Source organism: Oncorhynchus tshawytscha, linkage group LG10 (genome assembly GCF_018296145.1).
Source record: "Oncorhynchus tshawytscha isolate Ot180627B linkage group LG10, Otsh_v2.0, whole genome shotgun sequence".
Classification (NCBI taxonomy): Eukaryota; Metazoa; Chordata; class Actinopteri; order Salmoniformes; family Salmonidae; genus Oncorhynchus; species Oncorhynchus tshawytscha.
This window is the reverse complement of record NC_056438.1, coordinates 77,895,777-77,913,276: the sequence shown is the minus strand read 5'-3', so window position 1 is coordinate 77,913,276 and position 17,500 is coordinate 77,895,777. Positions and strand designations below refer to the sequence as shown.

General features: G+C 47.4%; 1 protein-coding gene across 11 annotated transcripts in view; it reads right to left on the bottom strand.

The window, feature by feature from the left end:
• Nucleotides 1-17,500, bottom strand: part of LOC112215282 (receptor-type tyrosine-protein phosphatase F) — a 532,058-nt gene that overhangs the window by 69,597 nt on the left and 444,961 nt on the right. For 7 of the 11 annotated variants that reach the window (XM_042329120.1, XM_042329125.1, XM_042329126.1 and 4 more), the window contains 3 exons: nucleotides 12,461-12,615; nucleotides 9,165-9,176; nucleotides 1,283-1,395 (listed from right to left, as the gene is read on the bottom strand). In XM_042329120.1, the coding sequence (XP_042185054.1) occupies nucleotides 1,283-1,395; nucleotides 9,165-9,176; nucleotides 12,461-12,615 (280 nt within the window). The remainder of the gene's footprint in view (nucleotides 1-1,282; nucleotides 1,396-9,164; nucleotides 9,177-12,460; nucleotides 12,616-17,500) is intronic. The other 4 variants (XM_042329124.1, XM_042329128.1, XM_042329130.1 and 1 more) reach the window with 1 other exon arrangement.

Sequence of the window (17,500 nt, the reverse complement as noted above, 5' to 3'; positions counted from 1 at the left end):
TAAAAGCTGGTTCCTACACTCTCAGAATAAAAGCTGGTTCCTACACTCTCAGAATAAAAGCTGGTTCCTACACTCTCAGAATAAAAGCTGGTTCCTACACTCTCAGAATAAAAGCTGGTTCCTACACTCTCAGAATAAAAGCTGGTTCCTACACTCTCAGAATAAAAGCTGGTTCCTACACTCTCAGAATAAAAGCTTGTTCCTACACTCTCAGAATAAAAGCTTGTTCCTACACTCTCAGAATAAAAGCTTGTTCCTACACTCTCAGAATAAAAGCTTGTTCCTACACTCAGAATAAAAGCTTGTTCCTACACTCTCAGAATAAAAGCTTGTTCCTACTCTCAGAATAAAAGCTTGTTCCTACTCTCAGAATAAAAGCTGGTTCCTACACTCAGAATAAAAGGTGCTATCTGGAATCTAAAAAGGGTTCTTCTGCTGTCCCCAGTGACTGTATGTATCTACGAATGGACAAAGCCATTGATCACGTGACACCACTCATTCCTAGGTGAAGACTCAATGGCCCATTGAAGCCAAATGAAGTGGGTTAAGATGGCGTCACGTGGAGACATATAACATGCTCAGTTTGAGCTACTCCAGGAAGTGACGATGCAGGTTAGCTCAGTGCTGCCCCTCCCCCATTGACTATTTCAAGGTGAAGGCCGATCAGGGAGCAGTGCAGGCTGCCATTAGCAAATAAATGACCCTTATTACTTAGTCTGTGTGTGATTTTTAAATAAATGGCTTCCTGGACATACATCTGGTGTAGAAGAAGCAATTATTGGTAACAAGAGGATTGACATTTTTTCCCCATTCACTTTAACGGGGGATCCTGTTTCCTGCCGAACAATGCCTCTAGTTACGCATGGCTTCAAGGAGAAGGGGCGGTTGGTTCTCCCCTAGGGTGTCCCTGTAGGAGAACCCTTTAACCAACCCTTCTGGTTCCAGGTTATAGAAATCTTTTTTTTTTAGGGGGGGGGGGGTCCATGTAAGACCCTTTTCCACAGAGGGTTCTACATGGAACCCAAAATGGCTTCTCCCTGAAAGAACGTGAAGGACAGGCGAAGAGACCTGTCATTGAAGACAGCAGGGTAGTAGAGTGGTCCTCACACTGAGCTGTGTTTCTGTGGACAAACTACTGTACCTCATTGGGTGGGTGGTGTGCTTTGTGTATGTGTGTGTCTGTGAGTGTGCGCACGTGTTGGCGTGTATGTTTGTTCGTTCGGTAGTGTGTGCGTGCACATCTGCCAGTGTGTGTGTGTGTGTGTGTGTGTGTATACAGTACCTGGTGTCTGGTAGTTGAGTCGTCTCATCTCTACAGGGTCGGAAGAGTTGCCCAGCAGTGAGTCCTTCACCCCTCCTGAGTGGTCATCTTTGGGGAGGGGAGATGCTCGCTTCCTATAGAGGGGCGTTAAGGGGGGTAACCAAGAAGAGGTTATTAACCATGATCACAACTATTATCACACACAGAAATAATGAAGGCCAGTTGGAAAGAGACTTGTGTTCTCTCATGAAGGCTGTATGTTAGAGACACCATTATCTTCTTTATGAGATAGGAGACATGGCCTATCTATCGCTGCATTCATTTATAGTGTGTGTGTGTGTGTGTGTTCAGAGAGATGGCCTATCTATCGCTGCATTAATTTATAGTGTGTGTGTGTGTGTGTGTGTGTTCAGAGAGATGGCCTATCTATCGCTGCATTCATTTATGTGTGTGTGTGTGTGTGTGTGTGTGTGTGTGTGTGTGGTCGAAGAGATGGCCTATCTATCACTGAATTAATTTATAGTGTGTGTGTGTGTGTGTGTTCGAAGAGATGGCCTATCTATCGCTGAATTAAATTTGAGAGACATGAATGCCTGTTTTCTCCACATGTCATCTGGGCACTGATGGAGGTCTGTAGAGAAACATCGTGACAGCTGGAGTGTGTGTGTGTGTGTGTGTGTGTGTGTGTGTGTGTGTGTGTGTGTCTACTAAACAGTCTGTCTAGGGAGAAACAGGCAGACGTTGTAATTAACTCATCAGCTGGGTGGCACAACACTGGCTAATTATAGTGTGTAGCCTGCACCTGCACCAAGATATAGACTGAGCTATAAAGACCCAGACTAACCCCTCCCTATATCCCAGACTAACCCCTCCCTATACCCCAGACTAACCCCTCCCTATACCCCAGACTAACCCCTCCCTATACCCCAGACTAACCCCTCCCTATACCCCAGACTAACCCCTCACTAACCCCTCCCTATACCCCAGTCTAACCCCTCCCTAAACCCCAGACTAACCCCTCCCTATACCCCAGTCTAACCCCTCCCTATACCCCAGACTAACCCCTCCCTATACCCCAGAATAACCCCTCACTATACCCCAGACTAACCCCTCCCTATACCCCAGACTAACCCCTCCCTATACCCCAGACTAACCCCTCCCTATACCCCAGACTAACCCCTCCCTATATCCCAGACTAACCCCTCACTATACCCCAGACTAACCCCTCCCTAAACCCCAGACTAACCCCTCCCTATACCCCAGACTAACCCCTCCCTATACCCCAGACTAACCCCTCACTAACCCCTCCCTATACCCCAGACTAACCCCTCCCTATATCCCAGACTAACCCCTCCCTATACCCCAGACTAACCCCTCACTAACCCCTCCCTAAACCCCAGACTAACCCCTCCCTATACCCCAGACTAACCCCTCCCTATACCCCAGACTAACCCCTCCCTATACCCCAGACTAACCCCTCCCTATACCCCAGACTAACCCCTCCCTAAACCCCAAACTAACCCTCCCTATACCGCAGTCTAACCCCTCCCTAAACCCCAGACTAACCCCTCCCTATACTCCAGACTAACCCCTCCGTATTCTAATGCAGAGACAACATCTGTCAGCGGCAGCACACAAACATACGAACGCACACACACACAGACACAAAACACACACAAAACACACACACACACACACACACTTCTAGCCTCCTGAACAGAAATGTGAAATATAAATGTGTTGCTTTGTGAAGCGGAAGTGTCGGCCGGCTGTAGGAATGTCACATCTCATTGCGCTCCATTTGCAAGTTCAGAGATGCCTCTCCTCAAAGCCTGCCACGGTGTGTGTGTGTGTGTGTGTGTGTGTGTGTGTGTGTGTGTGTGTGTGTGTGTGTGTGTACAGCTAAAGTAGCATGGATTCACAGGGTCTACCTGGTCCCAACACCGGTTACCTGATGACACTGACCTTAGGCTAATGCTAACAGCATGACTAATGCTAAGTCACAGGATGATGCTAACAGCATTACTAATGCTAAGTCACAGGACAATGCTAACAGCATGACTAATGCTAAGTCACAGGATAATGCTAACAGCATTACTAATGCTAAGTCACAGGACAATGCTAACAGCAAAACTGATGCTAAAAATAAAACTGTGAAGGACCTCGGCGTTACTCTGGACCCTGATCTCTCTTTTGAAGAACATATCAAGACCATTTCAAGGACAGCTTTTTTCCATCTACGTAACATTGCAAAAATCAGAAACTTTCTGTCCAAAAATGATGCAGAAAAATTAATCCATGCTTTTGTCACTTCTAGGTTAGACTACTGCAATGCTCTACTTTCCGGCTACCTGGATAAAGCACTAAATAAACTTCAGTTAGTACTAAATACGGCTGCTCGAATTCTGACTAGAACCAAAAAATTTTATCATATTACTCCAGTGCTAGCCTCTCTACACTGGCTTCCTGTCAAAACAAGGGCTGATTTCAAGGTTTTACTGCTAACCTACAAAGCATTACATGGGCTTGCTCCTACCTATCTCTCTGATTTGGTCCTGCCGTACATACCTACACGTACGCTACGGTCACAAGACGCAGCCTCCTAATTGTCCCTAGAATTTCTAAGCAAACAGCTGGAGGCAGGGCTTTCTCCTATAGAGCTCCATTTTTATGGAACGGTCTGCCTATCCATGACAGAGACGCAAACTCGGTCTCAACCTTTAAGTCCTTACTGAAGACTTATCTCTTCAGTGGGTCATGTGATTGAGTGTAGTCTGGCCCAGGAGTGGGAAGGTGAACGGAAAGGCTCTGGAGCAACGAACCGCCCTTGCTGTCTCTGCCTGGCCGGTTCCCCTCTTCCCACTGGGATTCTCTGCCTCTAACCCTATTACAGGGGCTGAGTCACTGGCTTACTGGGGCTCTCTCTTGCCGTCCCTGGAAGGGGTGCGTCACCTGAGTGGGTTGATTCACTGATGTGGTCATCCTGTCTGGGATGGCGCCCCCTTGGGTTGTGCCATGGCGGAGTTCTTTGTGGGCTATACTCAGCCTTGTCTCAGGATGGTAAGTTGGTGGTTGAAGATATCCCTCTAGTGGTGTGGGGGCTGTGCTTTGGCAAGGTGGGTGGGGTTATATCCTTCCTGTTTGGCCCTGTCTGGGGTGTCCTCGGATGGGGCCACAGTGTCTCCTGACCCCTCCTGTCTCAGCCTCCAGTATTTATGCTGCAGTAGTTAATGTGTCGGGGGCTAGGGTCAGTTTGTTATATCTGGAGTACCTCTCCTGTCCTATTCGGTGTCCTGTGTGAATCTAAGTGTGCGTTCTCTAATTCTCTCTCTCTCTCTTCTCTCTCTCTCTCTCTCTCTCTCTCTCTCTCTCTCTCTCTCTCTCAGAGGACCTGAGCCCTAGGACCATGCCCCAGGACTACCTGACATGATGACTCCTTGCTGTCCCCAGTCCACCTGACCGTGCTGCTGCTCCAGTTTCAACTGTTCTGCCTTATTATTATACGACCATGCTGGTCATTTATGAACATTTGAACATCTTGGCCATGTTCTGTTATAATCTCCACCCGGCACAGCCAGAAGAGGACTGGCCACCCCACATAGCCTGGTTCCTCTCTAGGTTTCTTCCTAGGTTTTGGCCTTTCTAGGGAGTTTTTCCTAGCCACCGTGCTTCTACACCTGCATTGCTTGCTGTTTGGGGTTTTAGGCTGGGTTTCTGTACAGCACTTTGAGATATCAGCTGATGTACGAAGGGCTATATAAATACATTTGATTTGATTTAAGTCACAGGATAATGCTAACAGCATTACTAATGCTAAGTCACATGACAATGCTAACAGCAAGACTGATGCTAAGATACAGGATTATGCTAACAGCAAGACTGATGCTAAGATACAGGATTATGTTAACAGCATGATTGATGCTAAGCTACAGGATAATGTTAACAGCCTGATTGATCATTACTACAGAGGTTAGCTTAATGCTAGCCAGTGTGATGGCTGGGCTAATCTCTGACAACCATCTATTTCTCTCCAATGACCAAGACCAGAACAAACTCTGGGTGTGTCCAGACTGTGACCTTACTCCCTTTATAGTGCCCTACTTTTAACCAGAGCCTATAGGTAGTAGTGCCCTACTTTAACCAGGGTCTATAGGTAGTAGTGCCCTACTTTAACCAGGGTCTATAGGTATTAGTGCACTACTTTAACCAGGGTCTATAGGTAGTAGTGCCCTACTTTAACCAGGGTCTATAGGTAGTAGTGCACTACTTTAACCAGGGTCTATAGGTAGTAGTGCACTACTTTAACCAGGGTCTATAGGTAGTAGCGCACTACTTTAACCAGGGTCTATAGGTAGTAGCGCACTACTTTAACCAGGGTCTATAGGTAGTAGTGCACTACTTTAACCAGGGTCTATAGGTAGTAGTGCCCTACTTTAACCAGGGTCTATAGGTAGTAGTGCCCTTCTTTAACCAGGGTCTATAGGTAGTAGTGCACTACTTTAACCAGGGTCTATAGGTAGTAGTGCCCTACTTTAACCAGGGTCTATAGGTAGTAGTGCACTACTTTAACCAGGTTCTATAGGTAGTAGTGCACTACTTTAACCAGGGTCTATAGGTAGTAGTGCCCTACTTTAACCAGGGTCTATAGGTAGTAGTGCCCTACTTTAACCAGGGTCTATAGGTAGTAGTGCCCTACTTTAACCAGGGTCTATAGGTAGTAGTGCCCTACTTTAACCAGGGTCTATAGGTAGTAGTGCACTACTTTAACCAGGGTCTATAGGTAGTAGTGCACTACTTTAACCAGGGTCTATAGGTATTAGTGCCCTACTTTAACCAGGGTCTATAGGTAGTAGTGTACTACTTTAACCAGGGCCTATAGGTAGTAGTGCCCTACTTTAACCAGGGTCTATAGGTAGTAGTGCCCTACTTTAACCAGGGTCTATAGGTAGTAGTGTACTACTTTAACCAGGGCCTATAGGTAGTAGTGCCCTACTTTAACCAGGGTCTATAGGTAGTAGTGCCCTACTTTAACCAGGGTCTATAGGTAGTAGTGCACTACTTTAACCAGGGTCTATAGGTAGTAGTGCACTACTTTAACCAGGGTCTATAGGTAGTAGTGCACTACTTTTAACCAGGGTCTATAGGTAGTAGTGCACTATAAAGGTTAGAGGGTGCCATTTGCAACACAGGCCCTGTTCTTCCTCTCTCTGCTGCTGGCTGAGATTAACATGAGGGTGAAGTGTGTCTTTTTTATTTAAATGAAGAGAACAAAACAATTTTGTTAAGAAGAGAGTGTGAGAGAGAGTAGGGAGAGAGAGAGAGAGAAGGGAGAGGGAGTAGGGAGAGAGAGAGAGAGAGAAGGGAGAGGGAGTAGGGAGAGAGAGAGAGTAGAGAGAGAGAGTAGAGAGAGAGAAGGGAGAGAGTGAGTAGAGAGAGGAAGAGAGAGAGAAGAGAGAGTAGGGAGAGAGAGAGAGAGTAGAGAGAGAGACGGGAGAGGGAGTAGGGAGAGAGAGAGAGAGAGAGAGAGAGAGTAGAGAGAGAGAAGGGAGAGAGTGAGTAGAGAGAGGAGAGAGAGAGAAGAGAGAGAGTAGGGAGAGAGAGAGAGAAAGGAGAGAGTGGGTAGAGAGAGAGAGAGAGAGAGAGAGAGAGAGAGAGTAGGGAGAGAGAGAGAGAGAGAGAGAGAGACGGGGGAGAGGGAGTAGGGAGAGGAGAGAGAGAGAAAGAGAGAGTAGGGGAGAGAGAGAAAGGAGAGAGTGGGTAGAGAGAGAGAGAGTAGAGAGAGAGAAGGGAGAGAGTAGGGAGAGAGAGAGAGAGAGAGAAGGGAGAGAGTGGGTAGAGAGAGGAAGAGAGAGAGAAGAGAGAGAAGAGAGAGAGAGGAGAGAAAGAAAAGAGATTCAATGTATGGTTGTTTTGACCCTTGGTTATTGTTGTTACTGTTGTCCCGTTGATTCTCATTATTTTCATATTGTAAATATCCAAAATAAGCTTTGGCAACATGTACATTGTTACGTCATGCCAATAAAGCAAATTGAATTGAACTGAATTGAAAAGAGGGAGAGAACAGAGAGAGAAACACAGAGACGGAGAGAGAGTAAAAGGCCAGAAAGGTTTTGTTGAGGAAAATGTCAGCTTCAGACGCCTAAGAAACATTTATATTCATGATTATCCAGCGTCCCAAATGGCATGTAGTGCACTACTTTTAACCAGGGTCTATAGGTAGTAGTGCACTACTTTTAACCAGGGTCTATAGGTAGTAGTGCACTACTTTTATCCCACGTCCCAAATGGCACCTAGTGCACTACAGGTCCCTGGTCAAACATAGTGCAGCATATAGGGAACAGGGTCTCATTTGGAACAAAGCCTTCGTCTCACCACCTGGCATTTAGCTGACAATGTGCCATTCAGACACAAGACAGACTCAGACAGACCGTTCTGATTGGCAGCGACCTCGAAAGGGTGTGTGTGTTCAGATTGAGGGTGACCTCGAAGGGTGTGTGTGTTCAGATTGAGGGTGACTTCGAAGGGTGTGTGTGTTCAGATTGAGGGTGACCTCGAAGGGTGTGTGTGTTCTGATTGGGGGCGACCTCGAAGGGTGTGTGTGTTCAGATTGAGGGTGACTTCGAAGGGTGTGTGTGTTCAGATTGAGGGTGACCTCGAAGGGTGTGTGTGTTCAGATTGAGGGTGACCTCGAAGGGTGTGTGTGTTCTGATTGGCAGCGACCTCGAAGGGTGTGTGTGTTCTGATTGAGGGTGACCTCGAAGGGTGTGTGTGTTCAGATTGCGGGTGACTTCGAAGGGTGTGTGTGTTCAGATTGAGGGTGACCTCGAAGGGTGTGTGTGTTCAGATTGAGGGTGACCTCGCACAAAGCAGACCTCACCACAACACAAAACAGATCTCACCACAACACAACACAGACCTCACCACAACACAACACAGACCTCACCACAACACAACACAGACCTCACAACACAAAACAGACCTCACCACAACACAGACCTCACCACAACACATATCTCACCACAACACAGATCACCACAACACAACACCTCACCACAACACAAAACAGACCTCACCACAACACAAAACAGACCTCACCACAACACAAAACAGATCACCACAACACAGATCTCACCACAACACAGGCCTCACCACAACACAAAACAGACCTCACCACAACACAGACCTCACCACAACACAGACCTCACCACAACACAAAACAGACCCCACCACAACACAAAACAGACCTCACCACAACACAGACCTCACCACAACACAGGCCTCACCACAACACAAAACAGACCTCACCACAACAAAACAGACCTCACCACAACACAGACCTCACCACGACACAAAACAGACCTCACCACGACACAAAACAGACCTCACAACACAAAACAGACCTCACCACGACACAAAACAGACCTCACCACGACACAAAACAGACCTCACCACGACACAAAACAGACCTCACCACGACACAAAACAGACCTCACCACGACACAAAACAGACCTCACCACAAAGATGCATGATGAAACATCTTGTTGTTTCAACTTAGCAAAAGATGAGTTACCTCGTTGGCGTAACATGTTGAGTTGTATCGACTCATATTACTATAGTAAACTCAACTTGATCTACTGAGGTGATATAACTTAAACTAGTCCAAAAGGTTGTGAAGTAACTTATCGTTTGAAGTTAAAACTACTCAAATCTTTTACAGTGTGCAAGACATATCAAAACAGTAATATAGATTTATATATATATATATTTATAGATTTTCTGAGGTCAGGAAATCAGGAGTTTGTGAATAATCAGGAACACATCTGGGAACATCACAGGACAGCACATGGGGAGGAAGGGGAAGTTAGTTGAAGCCAGGGCTCAGATGTGATAGTAAGTACCCACCTTTCCTGCTTGCTGCTTTCAAACAAAGAGGGGGAGGAGGAAAGAGAGGAGGAGGAAAGAGAGGAGGAGGAGGAGGAAAGGAAGGTTAATGGTGATAAGAGTCCTAACGTAGCGATAGTGAGGAGCAGGGATGGAACCAGCTACTCCATTGTTACATTAGTAGACACTATAACTGTTGTCTTATGTACATGTGATATTTCCGTTTTTCCTTCTTTTTTTCTCTTAAATACATTTGCAAAAATCTATAAAAAACAGTTTTTGCGATGTCATTATGGGGTATTGTGATGTCATTATGGGGTATTGTGATGTCATTATGGGGTATTGTGATGTCATTATGGGGTATTGTGATGTCATTATGGGGTATTGTGTGTAGATTGATGAGGCACATAAAAAAGAATAAGGCTGTAACGAAACAAAATGTGGAAAAAAATCAAGAGGTCTGAATACTTTCTGAATGAACAGTACCAGCCGACGGAGACACAGGTTAGTCTCTAAAGGAATACCAGCCGAGGGAGACACAGGTTAGTCTCTAAAGGAATACCAGCCGAGGGAGACACAGGTTAGTCTCTAAAGGAATACCAGCCGACGGAGACACAGGTTAGTCTCTACCAGCCGACGGAGACACAGGTTAGTCTCTAAAGGTACCAGCCGACGGAGACACAGGTTAGTCTCTAAAGGAATACCAGCAGGTTAGTCTCTAAAGGACGGAGACACAGGTTAGTCTCAGCCGACGGAGACACAGGTTAGTCTCTAAAGGAATACCAGCCGAGGGAGACACAGGTTAGTCTCTACCAACGGAGACACAGGTTAGTCTCTAAAGGAATACCAGCCGAGGGAGACACAGGTTAGTCTCTAAAGGAGTACCAGCCGAGGGAGACACAGGTTAGTCTCTAAAGGAGTACCAGCCGAAGGGAGACACAGGTTAGTCTCTAAAGGAGACACAGGTTAGTCTCTAAAGGAATACCAGCCGAGGGAGACACAGGTTAGTCTCTAAAGGAGTACCAGCCGACGGAGACACAGGTTAGTCTCTAAAGGAATACCAGCCGAGGGAGACACAGGTTAGTCTCTAAAGGAATACCAGCCGAGGGAGACACAGGTTAGTCTCTAAAGGAGTACCAGCCGACGGAGACACAGGTTAGTCTCTAAAGGAATACCAGCCGAGGGAGACACAGGTTAGTCTCTAAAGGAATACCAGCCGACGGAGACACAGGTTAGTCTCTAAAGGAATACCAGCCGAGGGAGTCACAGGTTAGTCTCTAAAGGAATACCAGCCGACGGAGACACAGGTTAGTCTCTAAAGGAATACCAGCCGAGGGAGACACAGGTTAGTCTCTAAAGGTATACCAGCCGAGGGAGACACAGGTTAGTCTCTAAAGGTATACCAGCCGAGGGAGACACAGGTTAGCCTCTAAAGGAATACCAGCCGACGGAGACACAGGTTAGTCTCTAAAGGAGTACCAGCCGACGGAGACACAGGTTAGTCTCTAAAGGAATACCAGCCGACGGAGACACAGGTTAGTCTCTAAAGGAGTACCAGCCGACGGAGACACAGGTTAGTCTCTAAAGGAATACCAGCTGAGGGAGACACAGGTTAGTCTCTAAAGGAGTACCAGCCGACGGAGACACAGGTTAGTCTCTAAAGGATACCAGCTGAGGGAGACACAGGTTAGTCTCTAAAGGAGTACCAGCCGACGGAGACACAGGTTAGTCTCTAAAGGAGTACCAGCCGACGGAGACACAGGTTAGTCTCTAAAGGAATACCAGCCGACGGAGACACAGGTTAGTCTCTAAAGGAGTACCAGCCGACGGAGACACAGGTTAGTCTCTAAAGGAATACCAGCTAAAGGAGACACAGGTGAGTCTCTAAAGGAATACCAAAAATCCTTCCCTTTTCACTGAGCTGTGTCAGAGTGTGAAAGGTCTGCCTGCTGTGTCAGAGTGTGAAAGGTCTGCCTGCTATGTGAATGTTCCTAGATGTAGAGTTAAAGACAACTAGGCTTTTAACGAAATTGCTCCGACTTCTAAAAAGTCACACTTTAGACGAGAAGAAAAGAAAGAACAGAATGTTCCGGACTGAACCTGAACATATTAAAATGATTATTGGGTTTTGGTCGACTCCAAGTCAAACATAGTGCACTATATTGGTCATCGGGTGCATTTAGGACCACATATGAGAGGATTGGGAAACACACAGGGGGACAGGGAGACACACACAGGGGGACAGGGAGACAGGGGGAAACACACAGGGGGACAGGAGGACACACACAGGGGGACAGGGAGACAGGGGGACACACACAGGGGGACAGGAGGACACACACAGGGGGACAGGGAGACACACACAGGGGGACAGGGAGACACACACAGGAGGGGGGACAGGGGGAAACACACAGGAGGACACACACAGGGGGACAGGGAGACAGGGGGACAGGGAGACACACACACAGGAGGACAGGGAGACAGGGGGAAACACACAGGGGGACAGGGGGACACACACAGGGGGACAGGAGGACACACACAGGGGGACAGGGAGACACACACAGGGGGACAGGGAGACAGGGGGAAACACACAGGAGGACAGGGGACAGGAGGACAGGGAGACACACACAGGGGGACAGGAGACACACACAGGGGGACAGGGAAACACACAGGGGGGGGACAGGGGGACACACAGGGGGACAGGAGGACAGGGAGACACACACAGGGGGACAGGAGGACAGGGAGACACACACAGGGGGACACACACAGGGGGACAGGAGGACAGGGAGACACACAGGGGGACAGGGAGACACACACAGGGGACACACACAGGGGACACATACAGGGGACACACACAGGGGACACACACAGGGGGAAACACACAGGGGGACAGGAGGACAGGGAGACACACACAGGGGGAAACACACAGGGGGACAGGAGGACAGGGAGACACACAGGGGGACAGGGGGACAGGAGGACAGGGAGACACACACAGGGGACACACACAGGGGGAAACACACAGGGGGACAGGAGGACAGGGAGACACACACAGGGGGAAACACACAGGGGGACAGGAGGACAGGGAGACACACACAGGGGGACAGGGAGACACACACGGGGGGGACAGGAGGACAGGGAGACACACAGGAGGTGCAATGCATTTTTTGTGACTCACAATCATACTGTCTGATGCAACACATGGAAACCTGCATCAAGGTGTTTTCAGACTCTATTTACGTCAACTTTATTTATGAAGAGAAGTCCCACTGAGACCAAAGTCCCACCCCACCCACCCACCCACACACACACACACCTCTTACCTCTTGAAGAGCAAGATGGCGATAACGATGACGATGATGAGCACCACGGCCAGGACAGGACCCAGGACCCACAACATCTCTGGCTGCTCTGCAGTCCTGGACACGTCAGGAGACACGTGGATGGGGTCGGAGTAAGGACTGGCTGAGAACCTTCTCTACAGGAGAGAGGGACAGGAAGAGAGTTAAAATACATACTGGTACGGTCTCAAAGAACCTACAAGCAACTGAGAAGACATAGAGACAGAGAGAGAGAGAGAGAGAGAGAGAGAGAGAGAGAGAGAGAGAGAGTGAGTGAGTGAGAGTGAGACAGAGAGAGAGAGTGAGAGTGAGACAGAGAGAGAGAGAGTGAGAGAGAGAGAGAGAGAGACAGAGAGAAAGAGAGAGAGAGAGAGAGAGAGACAGAGAGAGAGAGAGAGAGAGAGAGAGAGAGAGAGAGAGAGAGAGAGAGAGAGAGAGAAGAGAGAGAGAGAGACACAGAGAGAGAGAGAGAAAGACAGAGAGAGAGAGAGAGAGAAAGAGAGAGAGAAAGAAAGACAGAGAGAGAGAGAGAGAGAGAAAGACAGAGAGAGAGACAGAGAGAGAGACAGAGAGAGACAGAGAGAGAGAGAGAGAGAGAGACAGAGAGAGAGAGAGAGAGAGAGAGAAAGACAGAGAGAGAGAGAGAGAGAGAGAGAGACAGAGAGAGAGAGACAGAGAGAGAGAGAGAGAGAGAGAGAGAGAGAGAGAGAGAGAGAGAGAGAGAGAGAGAGAGAGAGAAAGAGAGAGAGAGAGACACAGAGAGAGAGAGAGACAGAGAGAGACATAACATGACATTTGAAATGTCTTTATTCTTTTGGAAGTGTAATTTTGATTGTTTATTTCACTTTTGTTTATTATCTACTTCACTTGCTTTGGCGATGTTAACATATGTTTCCCATGCCAATAGAGCCCTTTGAATTGAATTGAGAGAGAGACATAGAGAGAAAGAGAGAGAGAGGATAGAGGGAGGGAGTGAAGAGGAGAGCGAGAGAGAGAGAGAGGAAGGGAGAGAGAGAGAGAGGAAGGGGGAGAGAGAGAGAGAGAGAGAGAGGAGAGAGAGGAAGGAGAGAGAGGAGAGGAGAGAGAGAGAGAGAGAGAAGGTGAGAGAGAGAGGAAGGGAGAGAGAGAGAGAGAGGAAGGGGGAGAGAGGAGAGAGCCAGCTAGAGAGAGAGCATGAGGAGGGCTGGAGAGATAGAGAGACAGACGCAGAGAGAGGAAGGGAGAGAGAGAAGAATGGAGAGAGAGGAAGCTGGAAGAGTGAGAGAGAGAGACAGATGAGAGGGAGAGAGGAGAGAGGGAAGGGAGACAATGGGACAAGGAGGAGAGGAAGGGAGAGAGCAGGAGGGCATGCAGCCAGATAGCAGGCCTCTCTCCATCACCCAGCATGCACTAGGAGGGCTGGCAGTAATTTGGATCATTAGTTATCACAGTACTCTACTCTTAATCACCTGCACAAACACACGCACGTGCACAGCTCTTAAACACACAGCAGCGATATTAATTGGTAAGACAGAAACGAGCTGGAAGAGTGTCACGTAGATTACACTCCGTGACACTTATGTTTTTATAACTCCTGGGTCAGACAGGGAGACAGGGACAGGGAGACAATGGGACAAGGAGAGAGGAAGATGGAGACAGATGTGACAGGGAGAGAGGGATACAGGGAGATAGTAAGATGAGTGTGACAAGGACAGAGGAAGACAAGGATAGAGGAAGATGGAGAGAGGAAGACAAGGATGGAGGAAGATGGAGAGAGAAAGACTGGGAGAGAGGAGAGAAAGGAGAGAGGAAGACAAGAAGAGAGGAAGACAAGGAGAGAGGAAGACAAGGAGAGAGGAAGACAAGGAGAGAGGAAGACAAGGAGAGAGACAGACAAGAAGAGAGGAAGACAAGGAAAGAGGAAGACAAGGAGAGAGGAAGACAAGGAGAGAGGAAGACAAGGAGAGAGGAAGACAAGGAGAGAGGAAGACAAGGAGAGAGGAAGACAAGGAGAGAGGAAGACAAGGAGAGAGGAAGACAAGGAGAGAGAAGACAAGGAGAGAGGAAGACAAGGAGAGAGGAAGACAAGGAGAGAGGAAGACAAGGTGTGACAAGGAGAGAGGAAGACAAGGAGAGAGGAAGACAAGGAGAGAGGAAGACAAGGAGAGAGGAAGACAGGGAGAGAGGAAGACAAGGAGAGAGGAAGACAAGGAGAGAGGAAGACAAGGAGAGAGGAAGACAAGGAGAGAGGAAGACAAGGAGAGAGGAAGACAAGGAGAGAGACAGACAAGGAGAGAGGAAGACAAGGAGAGAGGAAGACAATGAGAGAGGAAGACAAGGAGAGAGGTGTGACAAGGAGAGAGGAAGACAAGGAGAGAGGTGTGACACACATACACTATATTCTTGTTTTAGCACGTTAATTCTCCTTCCTGCTGTGCAGTCTGCGTATCCAGGTTAGCCTGGTGTTAGACTGTAGAGCTACGGTGGTGCTGAACGCTTTTGGAGAGTCTGCGACAAGGCAGGGTCCCAATACATCTCTACGTGTCTTTGTGAGATCATACAATAGGTGTTTCAATAGCATCTCATGTTAGTTGGTGTAGAGAGTTTAGGAGAGTCATTACTGAAAGCCAGTTGTCTCTACTGTACTCTACCCTATTTAAAATCAACAAAGGAGGTGTGGAAGTGGAAGCTCTGTGGTGATCCAGAGTGGCTCAGCGGTCTAAAAGGTACTGCGTCTCAGTGCTTGAGGCGTCTCTACAGACACCCTGCTCTCTCTCTCGGTCTCTCTCTCCTCATCATATAGCTCATTCTCATCATATAGCTCATTCTCTTTCTCCTAGTCATATAACTCATTCTCTCTCTCCTAGTCATATAGCTCATTCTCCTCATCACATAGCTCATTCTCTCCCTCCTCATCATATAGCTCATTCTCTCTCTCCTCATCATATAGCTCATTCTATCTCTCCTCATCATATAGCTCATTCTCTTTCTCCTCATCATATAGCTCATTCTCTTTCTCCTCATCATATAGCTCATTCTCCTCATCATATAGCTCATTCTCTTTCTCCTCATCATATAGCTCATTCTCTTTCTCCTCATCATATAGCTCATTCTCTTTCTCCTCATCATATAGCTCATTCACCTCATCATATAGCTCATTCTCTTTCTCCTAGTCATATAGCTCATTCTCCTCATCATATAGCTCATTCTCTCTCTCCTCATCATATAGCTCATTCTCTCTCTCCTCATCATATAGCTCATTCTCTTTCTCCTCATCATATAGCTCGTTCTCTTTCTCCTCATCATATAGCTCATTCTCTCTCTCCTCATCATATAGCTCATTCTCTTTCTCCTCATCATATAGCTCATTCTCTCTCTCCTCATCATATAGCTCATTCTCTTTCTCCTCATCATATAGCTCATTCTCTTTCTCCTCATCATATAGCTCATTCTCTCTCTCCTAGTCATATAGCTCATTCTCTCTCTCCTCATCATATAGCTCATTCTCTCTCTCCTAGTCATATAGCTCATTCTCTCTCTCCTCATCATATAGCTCATTCTCTTTCTCCTCATCATATAGCTCATTCTCTCTCTCCTCATCATATAGCTCATTCTCTCTCTCCTCATCATATAGCTCATAGCTCATTCACCTCATATCTCTCTTTCTCCTCATCATATAGCTCATTCTCTTTCTCCTCATCATATAGCTCATTCTCTCATTCACCTCATCATATAGCTCATTCTCTCATCATATAGCTCATTCTCTTTCTCCTCATCATATAGCTCATTCTCTCCCTCCTCATCATATAGCTCATTCTCTCTCTCCTCATCATATAGCTCATTCTCTCTCTCCTCATCATATAGCTCATTCTCTCTCTCCTCATCATATAGCTCATTCTCATTGAATGTCATTTCTGTTGTAGTCATTTAGCAGACACTCTCATCCAGGGTGACTTAGAGGAGCCATTTGGGTTAAGTGCCTTGCCAGTCTGCTCGGGGATTCGAACCAGCAACCTAGGCTATCTGACGAATTAAAAGATGTGGAGAAAGAGAATGAGCTATAGGGCGAGAAAGAGAGAGATGAAAAGAGACAGAGAGAGAAAAAGACAGAATGCGAAAGATGAAGAGAAAGAAAGTGAAAACTAAGTTGAGTGTGTGTGGGAGGAAAGGAGAGGAGATGAGAGGAAATGAGAGGGGAGGAGAGGAAAGGAGAGAAGAGGAAAGGAAATGAGAGAAGAGGAAAGGAGATGAAATGAGAGGAAAGGAGAGAAAAGGAGAGGAAAGGAGAGAGAGATGAGAGGGGAGGAGAGGAAATGAGAGGGGAGGAGAGGAAATGAGAGGGGAGGAGAGGAAATGAGAGGGGAGGAGAGGAGATGAGAGGGGAGGAGAGGAGATGAAATGAGAGGAGAGGAGATGAAATGAGAGGGGAGGAGATGAGATGAGAGGGGAGGAGAGGAGATGAGAGGGGAGGAGAGGAGATGAAATGAGAGGGGAGGAGAGGAGAGGAGATGAAATGAGAGGAGAGAAAATGAGGAAAGGAGAGGAAAGGAGGAGAGGGAAGGAAATGAGGAGAGGGAAGGAGAGGAAAGGAGGAGAGGGAAGGAGAGGAAAGGAGAGGAAAGGAGGAGAGGGAAGGAAATGAGGAGAGGTAAGGACAGGAAAGGAGAGGAGAGGGAAGGAGAGGAGAGGGAAGGAGAGGAGAGGGGATGAAAGGAGAATGAAGTGAGAGGAAAGGAAAGGAGCGTCAGAGAGAGGGTGCAGTAATGCAACAGTTCTACTGAGTGTTACTGTAGTCAGAGGGTTCAAACTACACCAAGGTTGAATCCCAAAAGACACACTATCCCCTATATAGGGTACTACTTTTGATCAGGGCCCATAGGGAATAGGGTGCCCTAACACATTGCTAGTGTCTAACTGGACCATAACATGCTAGGCCACTGTGTTGACATGTTGTTTCACCTCTCCTGCTCCTCGTTAAATTAACCCTGGGGGGTGTTGTGTGTCAAGACAAACAAAGCAGCATGGTAACACACATCATGGCTC